At 40.8% G+C, this 22,322-nt stretch overlaps 1 protein-coding gene across 6 annotated transcripts in view; it reads right to left on the bottom strand.

Moving 5' to 3' along the window:
- rfx3 (regulatory factor X, 3 (influences HLA class II expression)) overlaps positions 1-22,322 on the bottom strand; it is a 264,347-nt gene that overhangs the window by 143,234 nt on the left and 98,791 nt on the right. For 4 of the 6 annotated variants that reach the window (XM_060846800.1, XM_060846824.1, XM_060846838.1 and 1 more), the window contains 2 exons: positions 1,864-1,988; positions 286-365 (listed from right to left, as the gene is read on the bottom strand). In XM_060846800.1, coding sequence (XP_060702783.1) covers positions 286-365; positions 1,864-1,980 — 197 coding nt within the window. In that variant the 5' untranslated portion in view covers positions 1,981-1,988. Of the gene's footprint in view, positions 1-285; positions 366-1,863; positions 1,989-6,158; positions 6,208-22,322 lie in introns of those variants that run through there. The other 2 variants (XM_060846807.1, XM_060846833.1) reach the window with 2 other exon arrangements.

The raw sequence follows: 22,322 nt of genomic DNA, 5'->3' as shown, positions 1-22,322 counted from the left end.
AATAAAAGGTGTTACAGACCAGCTTTCCAATTCTCTGGGGCTTCTCCAGATTCTAAGGATTCTTGTAAGATTACTACCATTGCATCCATTGTCAATGTATCCACTTCTTTTAATATCTGAAGATACATTCCAAAACGTAAATTAGGTAATTTCTGCAATTCATCTGTCCTAATTACCCACTAATGATTCCAGTGAAACTATCATGGGCAGTTTCACAAAACAAGCAATAGCAAGTTGGCAGGCTTGCCCGATGTTATTCTCATTATCTATGAAACAATGACTCACATAGTTCCATTGGTGTAAACAGCATCACTCCCTTCCACATACTGCACCTGGGTTGGGTAAACGTGCTGCACCTGTTGTACCTGAAAAATAAACAAACTTTTTAAAAAGAAATAACTGCAACATCTTAAACGTTTATGTATGTCCAACATTTCTTCTCAGTAAGCTAGCTAACTTCAAAGTGATGAGGGAATGAAGCTTGAAAGCCGAGGCTGGGATGCCAATCAAGAGGGCTGCTTTGAGTGAACAGTTGCAATTGTTTTGAGCACAACTAAAGATGCATTCATGCAGGCAAGTGTCATGAGAGAGTGGGATGAGAGGAGAGACACACAGAGAATGAGAGTGTGTGTATACACACATTTGTGAGTATGCATATATCTGTATGTTTGTGTTAGTGGGACTGTGTGCAACAGAGAGAGAGGAGACAGATTGATAAAACCACAACTGAAACTACTTCCATCATACATTCTCTCAACTAGTACTTGTCAGATCTTAACTTGCAGCATACAAAGTTTTTCTCCATGCTGTGTTTGATTCTTGTCATTCACCTTAATCTATATTCTCTGATTCTCAAAAATCCAAACTATGTGTTAATTCTGTTTAGAACCTTCATGATTTTTGAATTGGTTCATCAAATTTCTTCTCAACCTTTGCTTTTTAGAAGGGAGAAAAAGCTCTACCCTCTCCAATCAGTTGCAGTAACTAAAATTTCTAATCTTTGAAAACATTTCCATTAATTTTTTCTACATTGTCTTCTTTGCCTTCACACAATTCATAAAGAAGAATGGCCACTACTAGCACAACATTCCACATGAGGCTGAATCGCCTCCATCACAAATGAATAATGATTGAAACTCAGTTGATTGAAATCCAGCTGTTAGTTTAATCCCCTTCCTCCTTTGGTCCCCTCCCCTAACCCTCAAAAAAAATGTAAAATGGCATCTAGAATCAATCCAACTGCTAAAAAAAAACTATCAGTCTGACTGGAATAAAATCAACTGTTAAAAACTCCCAAAATACGACTGACAAAAGTCACCAGTTCAGGCAGTGTTTAAAAAAGCTACAGTCAGACTGACAAAAATTGCGTGTTCGAAAATAATCAATGGCATCACCAGATGACAACACGGTCACTGGCTAAATTGAAGGCCCTATTTTTCACAGCACAACTAAAAAAAATTCAATAATGGCTTAAGTCTGAAAAATATAGCATTTAGGTACTGTAATGGAGTATACATTCCTCTGTGTGCGAGATTAAAGTAATAATCCTTTATTAAATTAAAATTTATTTCTTAAGACAGTATATAAAAGAAAATATAAGGACAAAGTTGCAAGGTTTCCATGTTAAGTAGTGGCAAAAAGGTGGAATTCTTTCATTTCATGATATATTCAAAGTATCTATAATTCTAAGTTCCAAACACAACTGTGTTTGAAATCTCTTCAGCACAGTTGAAGGCTGTACATGATGGCTGTGTGTTGACTATCTGAGAGACGGTCACTTATTTCTTCACCTAAGTATCATTACAAGGGAAGTAGAGAAAAAAAAAAGATAAAATGCATTGCCATTTCAGCTGTAAGACTTACCTGCTGCTGAACAGGTACTTGTTGTACCACTTGGGCCTGCACTGCCTGCTGTCCTGCAACTGAGGTCTGTAAAGTCACTGTTGATGTGGTGTCTGAACCAGCCTCAGAGGTCTGCATATTGGGTTCTAGAGAAACAGGAAAAACAAATGGATCAGATTGGATTCATTCAAATATTGAAGTAATGGCATCAGGCAAAATAGGTTCTGATGGAAATTTGTTAGGGTACTTTTACATTACATTTGAGAGAGGGTCATGTTGTTTTTGCGGCTATTTGATGTTCATGTATCCTCGCAGCTAGTTTTCTGCCGGTTTGTCCAAGCCAACAGGATACATGAACATCAACTAGTCACAAAGCAACTTGACCCTCTCCCACTAGTATCCTTACATATAGATGAGGAAGGATACCACTTCAACTGGGACAACATATTCATCCAAGGACAAGCCAAACAGATACACGTACGAGAATTCCTAAAAGCATGGCATTCCAACTGGAACTCTATCAACAAACACATCGAGTTAGACCCCATCTACCACCCCCTGAGAAAAAGAACAGGAAATGACAATCACAGGAAATGACATCATCAACCCAAACATATAAATAGAAAGCAGGACTTATCAACACTGGTTCGCCCGGAGGCCCACTGAAGATGTTACCTAGTAGGGTGATGAAATGTCTGGAAATGAACCTTCCAGCTCGGCGAGTAAACCTACATCCAATAACTTATTGTTAAACTAGACATATATAGAAAAACAATTTGTTTTGAAGAGCAGATCCGGCATTTTGACGTACTTCCAGCTGTAGTGCTTGCACAATGACAGGAATTCATTAAATTCGTCAATAAAGTTTATTTATCGACAAATTTGATGAATTGCACCTCATCAATTTTAGCCTAAGATCCCTCTTTCAGGGTCTGAGGCCTAACCCCTTTTTCCTTTCATGAAGCACTTATCAATCTCATTTCAGGACTTGAGCAAATGATGTAAAATGACATTCAATGGAATAAGGAGGATGCACCAGGTTGTTGGACGTGTAATCAGATGACTTAACAATATTATGTTTCATCTTCATTTTTCAGGTGAATGTAAAAGTACCCATATTACTATCCAGAGTGAGGTTGAGTTTTTCTCATGTTGTTCTGGTTGAAGTTCAACTCTCAACATTACAAATTCTGGTCATTCATCTCATCCTTATTTATGGAGTTTTACTATGTACAAATTAGCAATCTTGTTTAGCCTATATGACAACAATAACTGTGTTCCAAAAATGGTTCAGTAGTTGTAATGCATTTCAGGATGGAGCAAAAGTACAAAATAAATTTATGTTTGTTCTTTCCAGATGCTGTAAGTAGTGTTTTTCTCATGATTCGCTCGTGTTCACTTTCTGGCTCTCTAATGAAGCCAAAGATCTTACTGTCCTTTCCAAGTATCAGTGCTACTGCAGCATTATGGTCTTAACCATACACACTGTCAAGCTCGCTACTGCAGTTCTAATTCTCAAATACCACCTTCCCTTCTCCTTTTACAAGCACATAATATTTGAGATCTTGGTGCTCTCAAATCATGTATTATGCCTATTTCCCTTAGGTACTCCCAAAACAACAAGGATTCCTTCAATCCATAGTAAGCAACAACAGGAGGAATGGCTAGCTTTACTAAAATATTGTAAAATAAATTAGTTGGGAACCATGATCTATTATTCAATCATACAGTATGGAGGACATCATAAAAACACAAGTGGTTCTAATAACGCGTTCGACAAGGTTCCCCATGGGAGGCTGATTAGCAAGGTTAGATCTCACGGAATACAGCGAGAACTAGCCACTTGGGTACAGAACTGGCTCAAAGGTAGAAGACAGAGTATGGTGGTGGAGGGTAGTTTTTCAGACTGGAGACCTGTGGCCAGTGGAGTGCCACAAGGATCGGTGCTGGGTCCTCTACTTTTTGTCATTTACATAAATGATTTGGATGCGAGCATAAGTGGTACAGTTAGTAAGTTTGCAGATGACTCCAAAATTGGAGGTATAATGGACCGCAAAGAGGGTTACGTCAGATTACAACAGGATCTGGACAGATGGGCCAATGGGCTGAGAAGTGGCAGATGGAGTCCAATTTCGATAAATGCGAGGTGCTGTATTTTGGGAAAGCAAATCTTAGCGGGACTTATGCACTTAATGGTAAGGTCCTAGGGAGTGTTGCTGATCAAAGAGACCTTGGAGTGCAGGTTGATAGCTCCTTGAAAGTGGAGTCGCAGGTAGATAGGATAGTGAAGAAGGCGTTTGGTATGCTTTCCTTTATTGCTCAGAGTATTGAGTACAGGAGTTGGGAGATCATGTTGCGGCTGTATAGGATATTGGTTAGGCCACTGCTGGAATATTGCGTGTAATTCTGGTCTCCTTCCTATCGGAAGGATGTTGTGAAACTTGAAAGGGTTCAGAAAAGATTTACAAGGATGTTGCCAGGGTTGGAGCATTTGAGCTATAGGGAGAGGCTGAACAGGTTGCGGCTGTTTTCCCTGGAGTGTTGGAGGCTGAGGGGTGACCTTACAAAGGTTTACAAAATTATGAGGGGCATGGATAGGGTAAATAGGTAATGTCTTTTCCCTGAGGTAGGGGAGTCCAGAACTAGAGGGCATAGGTTTAGATTAGAGTGGTGCTGGAAAAGCACAGCAGCTCAGGCAGCATCCGGGAACAGTAAAATCGACGTTTCGGACAAAAGCCCTTCATCAGGAATACAGGCAGAGAGCCTGAAGGGTGGAGAGATAAGTGAGAGGAGGGTGGTGGTGGGGAGAAAGTAGCACAGAGTACAATAGGTGAGTGGGGGAGGGGGTGAAGGTCATAGGTTGGGGGGGGGGGGGGGGGGGAAGTGTTGAGTGCATAGGTGGAAAAGAAGATAGGCAGGTAGGACAAGTCATGGGGACAGTGCTGAGCTGGAAGTTTGGAATTGGGGGTGAGGTGGTGGGAAGGGGAAATGAGGAAACCGTTGAAGTCCACATTGACGCCCTGGGGTTAAAGTGTTCCGAGGCGGAAGATGAGGCGTTCTTCCTCCAGGTGTCTGGTGGCATAGGTTTAGGGTGAGGGGGAAATATATAAGGGAGACCTAAGGGGCAACTTTTTCACACAGAGGGTGGTACGTGTATGGAATGAGCTGCAGGAGGAAGTGGTGGAGGCTGATACAATTGCAACCTTTAAGAGGCATTTGGATGGATTTATGAATACGAAGGGTTTGGAGGGATATGAGCTGGGTGCTGGCCAGATTGGGTTGAGATATCTGGTCAGCATGGATATGTTGGACCAAAGGGTCTGTTTCCATGCTGTTCATCTCTATGACTCTATGCCAAAATATTTTTTGGGCTTAATATTAGGGAATGAACACGTCTGAGGAGAAAGTGAGGGCTGAAGATGCTGAAGCTCAGAATCGAGAGTGTAGTGCTGGAAAAGCACAGCAGGTCAGGAAGCATCTGAGGAGCAGGAGAATCAACGTTTCGGGCGTAAACCCTTCATCAGGATGAAGCCCTTCCTGATGAAGGGCTTATGCCCGAAACGTCGATTCTCCTGACTCTCGGATGCTGCCTGACCTGCTATGCTTTTCCAGCACCACACTCTCAACAATGAACACTTCTGAGTCCTGGCTCCTATACTAGGTACAGTATGCCAGTAATTTGCGATAATCGCAAAATACATAACAGCTTCTCTGAGAATTTGGCAGTGACAGATAAACTTCTATTGCTGCCAGTTAAGCACAAAGTGAAGGTGAAAGAACTCAGATAGAACATGAAGGCAGGATATTTTTGTTGCAGTTTCAGAAAATACATGCTGTGATCAAAAGGTAAAACTAATCCTTAAAATATTTACATATTTTGCTTTCGATTTTTATAAAATGCATAAGTTATTTTAAAATTAAAGCATACTTATTTTGTAAGCTGTTATAAAAATATAGCCTCTGTTTTTGCATTTTTAAATTGAAATTAGATCTAACTTATAGTTCTCAAATTTTAAAAACTATGGTCTAATTTAGAAGAACATTACTCAGCATTACTGTATAGTATTCAACTTGCGCCTTCAACAGCACAACATATGCAGTGCCATGTTCCCAATGGGTGATGCACAATTAATCAATATTAAAAAAAAACTAATCGCGTGATAGACTGTTGGCTTGCGGTCAAATCAGTAGACTTAACCAACTCCATGTTCTTCCTTCCTGTGTCACCATTTCCATACCATTATTACATAACTATCTACTACTTTCCATGCTATCCTATTTTTCTCACCTCGTCATCAATCCACAAATTTCCTCACCATTATTATTGGCCACAAACCACACTGCCCATCTTACGCAGTTCTCCTGCATCCCTCCAGTCAGGGGTGCCCTTGGGCTCCATTAACTTTCCCTTGTTCTTTTTCTTCAACAAACTCAACACCACTGTGTGTGCCCGTCTAGGCCCGTCAAATCAACGTAATCAGAACAGTGTGGACAGACAAAAACTAAATTAACTGAGAAGATGCTAAAGATTATGTATTTTATTTTCCAAAATACAAAGGCTAAGAAAATCACATGCTCCCACTAAATAATTCTCAGATATTATTCTGTAATTGATTTTGTACAGCAAGCTCTGTACTTCATAGGCCCCTATTATTCAAACTTTGCACTAACGTTAGCTTTGGGCAATATTGTAAGATGGCAATTACCAATAAACAGTCTTTGTACATTTCTATTTAATCTTCCATTGAATTCAAGAAACATTAGACCAAAAATATTCTCACTGTTAATGAATAACCATACATAAACCTGTTCTTTTTACTCAAGCAGAATTCTAGTTTTCATCAACTGAAAATGCCGAGGACAAAAAAAGCACAGCAGTAAATTACTGTCATAGGTTGCTAGCAAGACTGGGTAACAAAAAGATGACCATTGAGAAATTCCATTGGTGACAAACATAGATCTGTACCACTGTTGCAGGAGGCATTATGGACATTGGAGACTATCCAACAGAAGTGACAGCGTTTTTGGAATAGACTGCGTGCTATCTCCTACTGAGGAGGCTATTCACATGGGCATGCTGTGTATGTGTATGTGTATGTATATGCGAAAGCTTCCCAGCTCTCAAACTTCTGTCCCAGCTTATCTGACATAGGATTAACAAATTGAGAATATGTGGCTCATTTAACCTACGTGTCACTTGTCACCCACCAAACAGCAGCTTGCATATCTTCCAGACAGCAGAATGAAACAGAGGTGGAAATCAAGAAGAGGTATAAGATAGAACAAACCATCAGCTTCAACGTTGAATGGCTCTGTTGTATCCAGCCTCAAGATGTACAGAACTCTCTCATCCATAGGATTCAGGAGATGCAGGCATCCTTGTTCACAACCAGCTCTACTTATCTTACTTACACCCTTACCCTGCAAGAGAATGTCATGTTTTGTTGCACTGTTTTGGTGATATGCCTGCTACAGCTGAATAGGCTGAGGTGTGTGGAACCAGAGAATGTCAAGCCTTCATCATTGGAATGTGAGGCAAAGTATCTAGACTTTAGAAATGGGACTTGAGTGTCCGGGACTGCTGATTTCTGACTGATGGTGGTGCAGCGGGGAAGGGATGTCATGTGTTTCTGCTTTGACTGAGCTAAATATGCAATATAAGCTCAATAAACCTCTTATAGCAAAGTTGTCAGCTACTTGTGCTGATCTCTTGCCCATGTGCTCCTACATAGTTTCTGCGGGCCTCCTGAACCATTCAAAATGTGGTTTCTTTTCTTCACCACTAAGGTTTCCAGAGCTGTAATTGTGAACCAAAGAGCTCTCACTGTCTTTCCAAACATTCTACATCCAGTCCACATCTTACTGGCAGTGGGTCATTGCTGTCTTCCATGAGGTAGCTCCCTTTTAAGGCTCTGTATCGACCAAGCAGGCTGCACCATACGCAACAGCATGAGCTATTCAGGCTTCTGCTGAGTGCTTAGTCAAGCAGTATCACAGCCACCATTTACCATATTTGTTACAAAGCTGTTCCTTTTCTCAACTATACTGTGTCCTGGATTGTTTTATAACCCCTCTGAAAAGCTGGGTTGGTACAGAGATGAAAAGGGTATTGGGAGGCCTTTTTGTTTATATGTAAACAGGTGAGACTTTAAGCCACAGCTTTCATATTTTAGAAGTAACATGTATAAGGAAAGGGGAGTCAGTCCTGAAAGCTGAATTCTTGTTGTTGAGTCAGTTCAGCAGTGGGCTGTGTGTAAACAGGCTGCTAGACTCTCTCTCTTCTACCCTTCTAACCTCAATCTGTCAGCCTCTGTTTCATTTTCACTGTGTTTAAGGGGTTTGTTTATTGGGACTGTGGTGATCCCAAACCCTAACCACTCGATGCCTGGAGGAAGAATGCCACATCTTCCGCCTTGGGATCCTGCAACCATACGGGATTAATATGGATTTCACCAGTTTCCTCATTTTCCCTCCTGCACCTTATCCCAGTCCCAAGCCTCCAACTCGGCACTGCCCTCTTGACCTGTCCATCGTCTTTCCCATCTATCCACTCCACCCCCCTCTCCGACCCATCGTTCTCTCCCTCACATTAATCTACCTATTGGACTCTCAGCTACCTTACCCCCAGGCCCACCCCCTCCCATCTCAGCCCCTGGCCCATAAGTCTCATTGCTGATGAAGGGTTTATGCTTGAAACCATGATTCTCCTGCTCCTTGGATGCTGCCTGACCTGCTGTGCTTTTCCAGCACCACACACTCTGATCTCCAGCATCTGCAATCCTCACTTTTGTGAGTAACAAGAATCTGGCTTTGAAGTTGTGTAATTGAATGATCCAACAGATGTTTATTACAGCTACTGAACATGCACATATGTTACATTTACAGGGACATCAATTTTTGAACTAAGGTAAAAATCACAAAGCCAGATTATAGTCCATCAGGTTTATTTGGAAGCACTAGCTTTCGGAGCACCGTTCCTTCATCAGGTGGTTGTGGAGGTTACGATCATGCTCACAGAATTTATAGCCAAAGGAATCCAGTGTCATGGAGATGTGATACAGTAAAAAAGATTAAAACTTTCATCTTTTATAATGGGATATGCTGGTTTGTTCTTTGATATGTAAATCCCAGAACTTCTGTTAAAAGATCTATTTTAATTTTGAAAAGATCTGTGATTCTTAACTTTGTCCAGCCCAGTCCAACACTGGTACCTCCAAGTCATTGGCTAAGGTAGATCGTGTTCCCAGACACATTGACATTTACGGCACTCTCTGAACTATCTAAATTTAACTGAGTTGTGGTCACTATCTCCAGAATGTTACTCTTCCTAAGATACTTCCAAATATTTGGTCTGATACTGTCCCCCACCTTGTTGAATCTAAGAGTTTTGCTCCCTCGCTACTTTAAACACAGAAAATATCTCAGTTACTACTTGTGTAGTTAAACTATTATTGCCTTTTTTATTCACTCATAAGATGTAGTGTCGCTGGCTTGCCAATGTTTTTGCCCATCCCTCGTTGCCTTTGAGAAGGTGGTGGTTAGATGCATTCTTGTACCTTTGTATTCTGCATGCTGTACAATGACTCTCAATGCCATTAGGGAGTGTTGTGAATAAATACTTTAATTCGGCTTCTTATTAAGGAATCTCATGACAATCAAAACTGAAACAGACTTAAAATTTTATTACATGTAGCAACCAAAATAAGACTCCTCAAATAAGCTAGTTAATCCTCATAACTCAACTTGGCTATTACCCGATTAATGGCAGAATTTAACTATGATTCCAACCAACAGTGTCTATCTCTGGTGTCCAGGGTTTGATCCTTGTGCAGTGCTATTCTTTGAAGATCTGCTGCTGAATTGTCTGATGGGGAATTCTTGTACAGATTTTCATCCTTCAGGTATATGATGGGATGTTTGATGATTGATTGTTTTGAATCTTTCATCCAAATTATAGACCACTCCTCTGAAACCATTAAGTTTGCAGCTTGCCTTCTCATCTGAAGTAGCTTCCTTTTACGTTTGGCACTGACTGTCTGAAGACACAGCCCTCCTGCAGTTAATTCCTTAAAAACCTCTGCAGGGCAATCATTTGTCCTTTGGCATTAGGCAGCTAATCATCAAGCAACTGATAAAATAGTTCTATTTACGACTCCTTCTAATTGATTTCAATTGCTATATAAATTTGTGTTGTCTTTAACAGTTTATTCCAGACAGTTATTGCTGCTTCTTTCATTTGTAACAGTTGATTTTTATTGATTCTTTTAATCCAAGAAATTATAAAAGTTCTGAAGTCTATAGTATCAGGGGAGGACATGCAGAATTTTGACCAGTAACAGCGAAGGAACAGCGATATATTTCCAAGTCAGGATGTGAGTGACTTGGATTGTAGAGGAACTTGCAGGTGGTGTTCCCATGGATCTGCTGCCCTTGTCATAGGGTCATCCAGCAAGAAAACAGACCCTGTGATCCAACTTGTCCATGCTGACATTTCCCAAACTAAATGAGTCTCATTTGCCCGTGTTTGGCCCATATCCCCCTAAACCTTTTCTAGTCGTGTACCCGTCCAAATGTCTTTTAAACATGGTAACTATACCTATATCTACAACGTCTTCTGGCAGTTCATTCCACATACGAACTACCCTCTGTATGAAAAGGTTACCCCTTAAGACCCTTTTAAATCTTTCTCCTCTTACCTTACAATAATGCCCTCCAGTTTTGAACTTCCCTACCCTGGGGAAAAGCCTTTTGCTATTTGTCCCTCATGATTTTATAACTCTCTTTAAGGTAACCTTTCAAGCTCCTATGCGCCAGAGACAAAAGTCCCAGCCTATCCTTATAACACAAACCCTCCAGTCCCAGTACATTGTTGCAAATTCTTTTTGCAACCTCCCAAATTTAGTAATACCAGAACTGTACACAGAACTCCAAAACTGGCCTCACTAACACTGTCTAGCTGCAAGTTGATACCACAAGCCCTATACTCAATGCTCTGATCAATGAAGGCAAGCAAGCCAAACACCATCTTCACCACCCTGTCTACCTGTGATGCCACCTTCAAGGCAAAATGGATCTGAAGTCTTAAATCTAGGTGAATTTACACAATGTATCTTGTGGATAATATACACTGGTGCTACTGAGGATCAGTGAGGAAGGAGTAGATGCTTGTTGATGTGGTATCAATCAAGCAGGCTGATTTGTTCTGGATGGTGTCAAGCTTCTTGAGGGTTGTTGGAGCTGCACTCAATCATTACACTCCTGACTTGTGCCTCTTAGATGGTCCACAGGTTTTGGGAGTCAGGTGGTGAGTTACTTGCCACAATACTTCAGCTTCCATCCTGCTCTTGTAGCCAACATTCATGATTGGACATAGAGTCATACAGTCATAGAGATGTACAGCATGGAAACAGACCCTTTGGTCCAACTCGTCTATAGCAACCAGATATCCAAGCTCTATCTAGTCCCATCTGCCAGCACCCAGCCCATATCTCTCCAAACCATTCCTATTCATATACTCATTCAGATGCCTTTTAAATGTTGCAATGTACCTGCCTTCACCACATCCTCTGGCAGCTCATTTCATACACGTGTGAAAAACTTGCCCCTTAGGTCTCTCTTATATCTGTCCCCTCTCACCCTAAACCAATGCCCCCTAGTTCTGGACTCCCCCACCACAGGGAAAAGGCTTTGTCTATTTATCCTATCCATGCCCCTCGTGATTTTGTAAACCTCACCCCTCAGACTATCGACGCTCCAGGGAAAACAGCCCTAGCCTATTCGACTTCTCCCATTAGCTCAAATCATCCAACCCTGGCAACATCCTTTTAAATATTTACTAAACCCTTTTAAATTTCACAACATCTTTCCAATAGGAAGCAGACCAGAATTGCACGCAATATTCCAACAATGGCCTAACCAATGTCCTATACTCAATAACCTGACCAATAAAGGAAAGCCTCAGACTGTGTGGAGTTTGCACATTCTCCCTGTGTCTGCGTGGGTTTCCTCTGGGTGCTCCGGTTTCCTCCCACAGTGCAAAAATGTGCAGGTTAGGTGAATTGGCCATGCTAAATTGTCCGTAATGTTAGGTGAAAGGGGAAATGTAGGAGAATGGGTCTGGGTGGGTTGCGCTTCGGTGGGTTGGTGTGGACTTGTTGGGCCGAAGGGCCTGTTTCTACACTAAGTAATCTAATCAAATCTAAAAACCAAACGCCTTCTTCACTATCCTATCTACCTGCAAATCCATTTTCAAGGAGCTATGAACCCGCACTACAAGGTCTCTTTGTTCAGCAACATTTTGAGGACTTTACCATTAAGTGTATAAGTTCCTGCTAAGATTTGCTTTCCCAAAATGCAACACCTCACATTTATCTAAATTAAGCTCCACTTGCCAGCACTTCCTCCGCTGTGATATAGACATTTTTCAAGATGTCACCACCTATTTCCTGACATTCTATAGCTCCCATGACCTTTTACAGTAAATACTGATGCAAAATACTCGTTTAGTAATGCCCCATCACCTGCGGCTCCACACAAAGGCCGTCTTGCTGATCTCTGAGGGGTCTTATTCTCTCCCTAGTTACCCTTTTGTCCTTAATGTATTGTAAAAATGCTTTGGATTCATCCCTTTCTTATTTCTAAGTTCTACCCAAATAACTTCCCTGGATGTATTTCCAAGAATATCCTCCCTCAGTACAGCTGTAATGCTATCCATTATCAAAGACACCACTCTCCATCCTCTCCTGCCTCCCTTTCTGTCCTTCCTGTAGTATTTTTATTCTGGTACATTAATCTGCCAGTCCTGTCCAGCCCTGAGCCATGTTTCTATAATTGCTATGGTATCCCAGTGTCATGTTCCTAACCATGCCCTTGCCTCTTATATTGAAGTAAATGCAGTTTAATTTATCAATCCTACCTTGTTCTCTGCTTTGTCTCTGCCTGCCCTGACTGTTTGACTCGCCTTTGTTCTCAACTGTACCACTTTCATATTAATAACTTTCCTCACTATATGTCAGGACTGCAGAGCTTAAATCTGATTTGTTGGTTGTTGAATCACTTAGCTCTGTCTATCATGTGCTGTTCTTTCCATATGGCATACTAGTCCTGTTTGGTAGCTTCACATATGGACAATCCATCTTCAGGTATGCTTGGTGCTGCTCCTGACATGCCCTCCTGTCCTCTCCACTGAACCAGGGTTGATGCTGTGGCTTGATAGTAAGGGTTGAGTAGAGGATATGCCAGGCCATGAGATTGCAGATTGTACTGGAGTACCCATAGTGCCTCATGGAGAGTATTCTAATTGTGAAGGCGGGACTTCAGCTCCACAGAACTTTGCTGCGGTCACTTTTACCAATACTGTCATGGACAGATACATCTGCTGCAGCTGGCAGACTGGGAAGGATGTGGTCAAATATGTTTTCCCTCTTCTTGGTTCCCTCCACTTGCCGCAGACCCAGTCAAGTAGTTATGGCCATTAGAACCCAATCAGTTCAACTGTAATGCTGCTGAGCCACTCTTAGTGATGGACAATGAAATCCTCCACTCTGAATACATTGTATGCCCTTGCCACACACAGTGCTTTCTCTCAAGTGTGGTGGAGCATGCACAGGTATTGATTCATCAGCCAAGAAAGTACAGCAAGTGGTAGTCAGCAGAGGGTTTCCCTGCCCATGTTCAAGTTGAAGGCATGAGACTTAATGGGGTCCAGGGTCAATGTTGAGGATTCCTTGTGTCTCTCCTTCCTGACTGTATCCCACTGTGTCGCCACCCCTGACAGGTCTGTCCTGCCGGTGGGACAGGACATATTCAGGGATGGTGATATTGGGGACATTATCATACTCACAGAATCATACCTGACAGATAATGTCAGACTGTTGCTCGACTAATCTGTGAGACAGCTCTCTCAATTTTGTCACTAGCCCCCATTAACAAGGACTTTGCAGAGCTGTTTCCACCATTGTCTTTTGAACTGCCAAGGTCAATGCTAGGTTTCATTTCTTTGTGGAGACTTTGTAGCGATTGGTACAACTGAATGGGTTGCTAGGCCACTTCAGAGCACAGATAAGAGTCAACCACACTGCTGTTGGTCTGAAATCCCATGTAGACCAGACCAGGTAAAGGTGGTAGATTTAATTCCCTGAAGAGTATTAGTGAGCCAGATGGGTGTTTTTCTACATTTGGCAGTAGTTTTACTGTCATCAGTGGATTCCTAATTCCAGCTTTTCTTTTCATTGGCTTCAATGTCTACCATCATCACCCCTCACTTGCAAGTAAACATGAGCACGTGGCACACACTAAAGTTTTTTCTTGATGCTTTTCTTCCTGGATTGGAGAATTGCCTGTTATTAAAACAGTTAAGTAATCTTTTATTCTGTTAAGTTTTTAAATAGAGCTAAGTTTTTCAATTTCTTCTTTTTGTTGTATGTTAATTATAGTGTATGAATAAAGATTGTCTTCTTCAAGACTTCAAATTGCATCCAAAATGAAACATCTGGCGCTTGGCTTTAAAACAAAGAGTTAGGTTCAGGGTATCATCTTATTGTGAGGGGGTTTGGTCTGGCCCATAAATATATGCTTCTCTGAAATCTGATTACATATTTGATCATCACTCCATCCTCGGCTATTTCAGGATATATAGTACATACCTAACCTTACGCTTACCCCTTTGTGTGTTTTAAATTCTATCCACACACAATCTCATTTAATGATCCTTCCAAGATACCATCCTTCCTCACCTATAACTGATTCCTTGATCTGTCTGCTTGTAGTGTCCATGTGTCATGCTTCAAGTGATGTGAGCTAAGTTTGCATCTGAAAGCTTCATACTCTCAGGTCACATGTATGTTGCAATGATAGGAAGATGTCTCATGAAGGTTTGCTAACATATTGATAGAGACACAAGACAAGATGGAGCATAAAAATAAGATAAAGGAAAGGATCAATAGTAGGTATACAAGGTATTCGCCAAAAACGAATACCCGCGCAACTTTATCAACAGATGCCTAAGAGATAGACCACGGAACGAGGACATGCCACAACCAAAAGGACTAGCCACACTACCATACATCAGGAGCGTTTCAGAACTGACAGCCAGACTACTGCGACCCCTAGGACTCATAACGGCACACAAACCAACAGCCACGCTCAGACAACAACTTACTAGAACAAAGGAGCCAATACCCAACATGAGCAAAACTAATGTAGTTTATAAAATACCATGCAAGGACTGCACAAAACACTATATAGGACAAACAGGAAGACAGCTAACAATCCGCATACATGAACACCAACTAGCCACGAAATGACACGACCAGCTATCCCTAGTAGCCACACACTCCGACAACAAGCAACATGAATTCGACTGGGAAAACATTACTATCATAGGGCAAGCCAGACAGAGAACAGCCAGGGAATTCCTAGAGGCATGGCATTCATCCACAAATTCCATCAACAGACACATCGACCTGGACCCAATATACCAATCACTACAGCGGACAGCTGAAACTGACACCCGGAAGCGGCAAGGACAGACCACTATAAATGCCGGAAGAAACATCAAAGAAGCGCTTCGCAGGAGGCTCCACAGCACTGATGATGTCTCCTAGGCCAGGGGACGAAACGTTTGCAACAAAAACTTCCAGTTCGGCGAACAGAACCACTACAGGATCAATAGTAGCTCCAAGGAGGAATTTCAGAGTTAAGAATGTGGGATCAGGAAGATAATAAATTGCTGTAGACAGTCTCGCTAATACTTTAAAAACATTGGAACAGACAACACCAGTTCCACGAGAGATGAGAACTCTGGAGAGGTTGAGATCAACCATATCAAACAATGCATAAATGTCAAAGGATAATGTCACACAACCACAGCGTCATCTGTCATTTGGTGAAATATATAACAAAAGGAGTAACAGCTGGCTATTCAACCCTCCAAACATGTGCCACCAATTCTTAGGTTAGTTGCAGATCATCCAACTTTATAGTCTGTTCCTGTTTTCTCAATGTACCCTTTTATTCCTTTAGACCTAAGAACTGTATCTATCTCATTCTTGAAAATATTCAACATTTTTGAGACGACCATTTTCTTGAAAATTCCACAAGTTAGCCACTCTTTGGGTGAAGAAATCTCTTAACTCAGTCCTAAATGCCCTACTCCCCTAGTTCTAGATTGCCTAGTCATCGGAAACATTCATCCTATGTTTATTCTGTCTAGTCTTGTTAGAAATCACTCCCTCATTCTTCTAAACTCCATTGAATATGGTCCTACTCTCTCCTCATTCATAAGTCCTGCTACCTCAGTCATCAGTGTAGTTAAACCTTCATTGTACTCCTTCCATAACCAAACATCCTTCCTTGGACAAGGAGTCCAAACTGTATATAATTCCCCAGGTTTGGTGTAACAAGGCCTGATACAATTAAGGCAAGACATCCCTGCACATGTACATGAATCCTCTTGCCATGAATACCAATATACTATTTGCCTGATTCATCAACTTCTGTATTTGCATGTTTACTTGCAGTTACACTCAGTTTTGTTGCACCCTCTTTCCCAATCTATTGCTATTCAGATAATATGACTATTTTTCCACCTCAGCGTATGACCTCACATATTTCATCCTGCATGCATATTTGTGCTGCTGCAGTGAAATAAGGTGTTCAAAAATTTTTTGACAGAAAAGATTAACCAGGACATTGGAGGTGACAGCATTAACATGGGAGAGAGAAAATGAGAGATTTCAATGGCAGATGGAACAAGGGCAGGCTGTATTGAGGAGGGTATAATAATAATAATAATCTCAAGAGGGAAGTTACTACCTGAGGAATGGGAACCACATACATGTCAGCTGGTTTGGGGGGAGCGAATGGCGAATGGGGAGTTGGATGGTCAGCAGTTAAGTGGGAAATGGATGAGATTTCTTGTCTATTAGGAGATAGAAGAGAAACTGAATTGGAGGCTCAGGACGAGAGCTGAAACAGGCTGATTCTGGAAGACTGTGGCACTGGAGTTTCGTGTGGTATAATGGTAATGATGGTGTATGGCTAAGTCTGTGTTCAAGATATAAAAAATGAGTCTTAAGAGTGCGAATGAGATAATGTTTACAAGTACCAACTTGTTTCATAATTTATGAGAGAAATCCTTGTATGTTTTTATATAGACATATTTTTATTCCTTATAATATTGCACAAATAAAATAGCAAAGAAATGACATGCATTCCACTTATGCCTAACTCTGCTTGAATATTGCATAAGGCACTATCACATCGAAGAATTGCTTTTCCAGTTTTTTAAAAATGCATTAAAAGTGGTATACTGGGAAAACAGCCATTTATACACAGAATATTCAAAATGCTTCCTGAGAGACCCAATGCTGCTAGTATTGTAGCTTCCGTTTTCAATTCACCATATGTTTCAGTGAAGTACTCACTGCATCTGCCAAGATTTCAGTTGTATGGCAACACAGGCCATATTCAAATAAGTCACCTTATCTGAAGAAACATATTCAATTTTAGTTCAAACATCCTTTGCTAAATTAGCTATGGGAGCAACAAATACTAATTTGACAAAAAAAAAGTTGAGTAGTTCACCCTGTTAATAGCCTCACTTTGTCTACAGTGCATTGGATCAACTGTAGAAACCATGTACAAATTTAATTTAGTAAAATGACCTTTCTTCTAAAGGCTATTATTCTTTCAAAGATAGAACAACCAACCTTGTGTGAGGAGTGCTATCTGAATATACTGAGCAAGAGCAGGAGCAGGCCATTTGGCCCCTTGAGCCTGCTTCACTATTCAAAACGATTGTGACTGATCTGTTTTGTATTTCAAAGTCCACATTTACATCTACTCTTGATAACCCATATTTGACCTGCCTGATATGAACCTATCCATCTTTGTCTTAAAGATATTCAACAAGCCTACTTCCACCCCTTTCTGAGGCAGAGAATTCCAACGTTTCTAAAAATTCTCATCTGCCCTGACAGTGCCTGGATTACTGACCTACAAAAGGAAACATCCTTTCTACATTCATCTTGTCAAGACCAATCTGACTTTATACACTTTATACTTCACATCATCCCTCACTCTTCAAAACTCAAGTGAAAATATGTTCAAACCATCCAACCAATCCTCATAAGACAATATGCTAATCCCAGGGATCAATCACGTAAATTTCCTCTGAACCACTTCCAACTCTTTTATATCTTTCATTAAATAAGGACACCAAAACTGCATCAACATTTGACCTGCAGTCTCCTCAAGCCCTGCAAAACTAAAAGGACCACATTCCCACTCCTCTTGTATCAAAGAGTAGCAATTCATTGCTTTCTTGACTTGCATGTTGTGCCTGCACAATAATAATTTGCAATTCATACAATAAACACCTAGATCCCTCTGCACCTCAGAACTGTGCAGTCATTCACCATTTAAATAATAATCTGCTTATTTTATTCTTCTGCCAAAGTGAATTTCACATTTTCATACGTTATACCCCATCTCCTAAAATTTTATCCACACACACAACCTATTTATTTCCATCTGCAACTGCCTTGTGTCTCAGAGTCATAGAGATGTACAGCACATAAGCAGACCCTTCCGTCCAACTCATCCGTGCAGACTAGATATCCTAAACTGATTTAGGCCCCTGTGTCAGTATTTAGCCCATATTCCTCTCAAGCCTTCCTATTCATGTATCCATTCGGTGCTTTTTAAATGGTGTAGTTGCACCAGCCTCCACCTCTTCCTCTGGCAGCTCATTCAAAATATGCACCATCCTCAGCATAGAGAAGCTGCCCCTTGGGTCCCTTTTAAATTTTGCTCGTCTCACCTTAAACTTATGCCCTCTAGTTTTGGGACTCCCCTATACTGGGGAAAAGATCTTGACTATTCACCCTATCCATGTTCCTCATGCTTTTATAAACCTCTAAGGTTTCTTCACAACATACTTTCATACTGGCTTGATACTGTGTGAATTTAGCAACTATGCCTTCACTTCCCTCATCCACGTCATTGATGTAAATTGTAAAAAGTTGAGGCCCTAGCACAGATCTGAGAAACTCCACTCATCACACTCTGCCAACCAGACAAAGGTCCATTTACACTCTGTTTTCTGCCAACCAGCCAACCTTCTATTCAAGCTCATGTTATTCCTCAAAGAACTTGAATTAATTTGTTAAGTACAATTCCCCTTGGGGAAACCAAGCTAATTCTTCTCAACAATCTTGTTAAATTACTTTTCTTTTAAATGCACAACGATAATCACTCCAATGATCAATTCTAATACCTTCCACGATAGATGTCAACTTAACAAGATTATAGTTTCCAGTTTACTGCCTCCCTCCTTCTTGAAGGGGGTATTTATATTTGATACTTTCCAGTCTGATGGAACCTTTTCTGAACTTAGGAAATTTTGCAAGTTTAACACCAATGCATCTATTGCCTCATTAGCAACTGCTTTTAAGACCCTAGGATGAAATTGTTCTGGATCTGAAGACTCATTAGCCCACAACCCCAGCACTTGGACAAAAAAAAGGGCTTTTATACATAGTCATAAATTAAGGCAATCACCTGATGAAGGAGCGGCACTCCGAAAGCTAGTGTGCTTCCAATTAAACCTGTTGGACTATAACCTGGTGGTGTGAGATTTTTAACTTTGTACACCCCAGTTCAACACCAGCATCTCCAAATCATGACTACATTTATGGGGGGTGGAGAATGAGACGCCAGCCAGGAAAACACTGGAATTGACCAGTCTGGAGATAAGCGTTTCAACATCAGATGAGGTCAGGTAAGAGAACAAATGGCAAATTTTGTATAGATCAGATACAAAGCCAAAGACTCTATTTGCAGTTAAACAAGATTGCTGCCAGCTGTCTGATTCAGTTCAAGACAATAACACAGGACAGAACTGTTTGTTATGTACACAGTTTGTAGCCACAGCTGAAATCAATAGCTTTGTTTTTTTCAGTGTTTAACTTTAGGAATTTGCAACCTCCTTAAGATAATTTCTAATCTTTACCACCTTTAACATAAGGGCTGTGGAAGAGTTATCAGTCAAGCAGACTGACAACACAGGAAATGAAACAGTGAAAAGTGGTGGTAGGGAAGTACAGCACATAATGTTAACGTCACTTGTACAGATTACATTGCCACAGGCAAGAATAAAAATGAAGAGGGCCAATGATAGATTCTTGTGGAGTTGTGGAAATAACTGTATGGGTGGGCAGAGAAACCATTAACTGCAATCTTACCAACTAGCTTACAACATGAAGAATAATAAATATGCGATACTGGAGGAGAATAGTTGCAGCAGACTTTGTCCAAGGCTGCAGCAAATTTGAAAGAACACAGTTCTATGGAGAATAGAAATCTGATTTCCATAATCATGTCCATGAACTTCTGCAAAGATGGGCATGGATTTTGGAACCAACATGTTCAAAGACTTACTGAAATCCTCAATATCACCCAAGATTTAAACCTAGTTTGGAATATATGCCTATTTATCCCAGGTTTCTCCTAATTCATTGTGGTATTAGCGCATTTGCGACAAATGCAGTTAATATAACAATATAGGCTAGTTGGACCTAAGGGTCTGTTTCCTTCCTGTACATCTCTATGACTCCATCAGGAATCAGCAGCAAACCAATTTCCACAATAAGGGGATTTCATGGGTCTCTATATTACAGGAATTGTATAACCAATTAGCTCTTTTTTATTGTATAAACAGTGACTCATTCTGGGATAGGATTCCAGCAACACGTGGCACCACCTACTTATTAGAAAGATAATTCAGAACAGTGGGTACCTGAAGAACATTTGGCTGTAGAAATAAGACAGACGGCTAGGCAACAGAAAGTAAGGAATGCATATAGTGACTCCACTCTCAGGATATCCCTCAGCAATTTACAGCCAATAATACACTTATGAGTGTAGCCATTGTAATATAAATGAACACTGCAGTCACAATTAGCACCCATTTCCATAAAAGAGGAATGAAATTATTTGTTTCTGTCATGTGAATTGAGGAAAAATATTAGCCAAACATCAGAGGACAACACCCCTACTTTTTAAAATAGTAACTCAGATTTTCTAGGCCACTTGAGAACAGCCCTGGTTTGCTTTTCATGTTTAATTTCTTACAGCACCTCTAGTACTGCAAGCCTCCCTTAGTATATAATTAAATGTCAGTCATAACTTTCATGTTTCGCTCTCCGAAATGGAACATGAACCCCAACCTTCTACCTCAGAGGTTAGAGTCCTGCCAACTAAACCACAACTGGCACTGCACTTACTGACATATGACAAACTGCCAGGATGATGTATGCTAAAGCATAAATAAGTCACTGGGTCATGAGAATAATGTCGCTTATATGATCTCAAATGGCATCCAATATGGCAAGTGTGAGGATATGCTGTTTAAAAAAAACACTTATAAATAAACCGGATTGGAAAAAAAACACAGAAAGCAAGAAACAGGTTACTAACAAGACTGTGTGTAACTTTTTTTCTCCAGATTAAAATAGTGCATTTTAAACATCAACATACCATGTCACATAATTATGCGGAAGCAGGCTTCAATCTACAAATACCACATTTTTACAGGCTGACAGGATGGATCACTGAGGATTCCCAAGATTCTTGTCTCCCAGAAAAAAGGGAATAACAACAGGTCTTCTTCACCACTCAGGATTCAGTTACGGTGCTGCAAAGGCTTGGAGGCAAGTCAATTGCTCTTTCTTGAAACTAGGTGTTAAGGCGGACCTTTCATGTTGTAAAGGTATATTTAAAAACAGTCACCTGTTATACATCTGAGACAATCCTCCTATCATTAAGGTTCCCTGCTTAAATTGATAGGCTCAACTACAATATGTACTCTAAATAGGGGACGGGAGGGCTGGAGTGAAAAGAAATAAATGGAATTTACAGGAGGAAAAATTCAGTAGCAAAGGAATTTCATTTTCAAATATGCTGCTTAATTAGCTAACTCACGAGTGGTCTAATGTGAAAAATAGCAATGCACAAAGGAATACTTAAGGAATTTTCCTTCAATGTGGCACATTCTGAATAATGTACAACAATACCCGATTTATCATTGTCATATGTTCAGGACGCAAGTTTGCTCGCTGAGCTGGAAGGCTTGTTTTCAGACATTTTGCCACCATACTAGCTAACATCATCAGTGAGCCTCCAGTGAAGCACTGGTGTTAGGGACCTGCTGTTTATGTACGTGTTTAGATTTCCTTGAGTTGGTGACGTCATTTGCTGCTGTGATGTAATTTCCTTTTCTTGATCTCAGAGGGTGGTATCTGGGGTCCAAGTCAAGGTGTTTAGAAGAGTTTCAGTTGGAATGCCACGCTTTAGGAATTCTTGTGTGTGTTCCTGTTTGGCTTGTCCTAGGATGGATGTGTTGTCCCAGTCACAGTGGTGTCCTTCCTCATCTGTAAGGATACTAGTGATAGTGGGTCATGTCTTTTTGCGACTAGTTG

The sequence above is a fragment of the Hemiscyllium ocellatum genome, chromosome 2 (genome assembly GCF_020745735.1).
Source record: "Hemiscyllium ocellatum isolate sHemOce1 chromosome 2, sHemOce1.pat.X.cur, whole genome shotgun sequence".
NCBI classification, from domain to species: Eukaryota; Metazoa; Chordata; class Chondrichthyes; order Orectolobiformes; family Hemiscylliidae; genus Hemiscyllium; species Hemiscyllium ocellatum.
The sequence above is the reverse complement of the archived record's forward strand: the minus strand, read 5'-3'. Positions and strand labels throughout refer to the sequence as shown.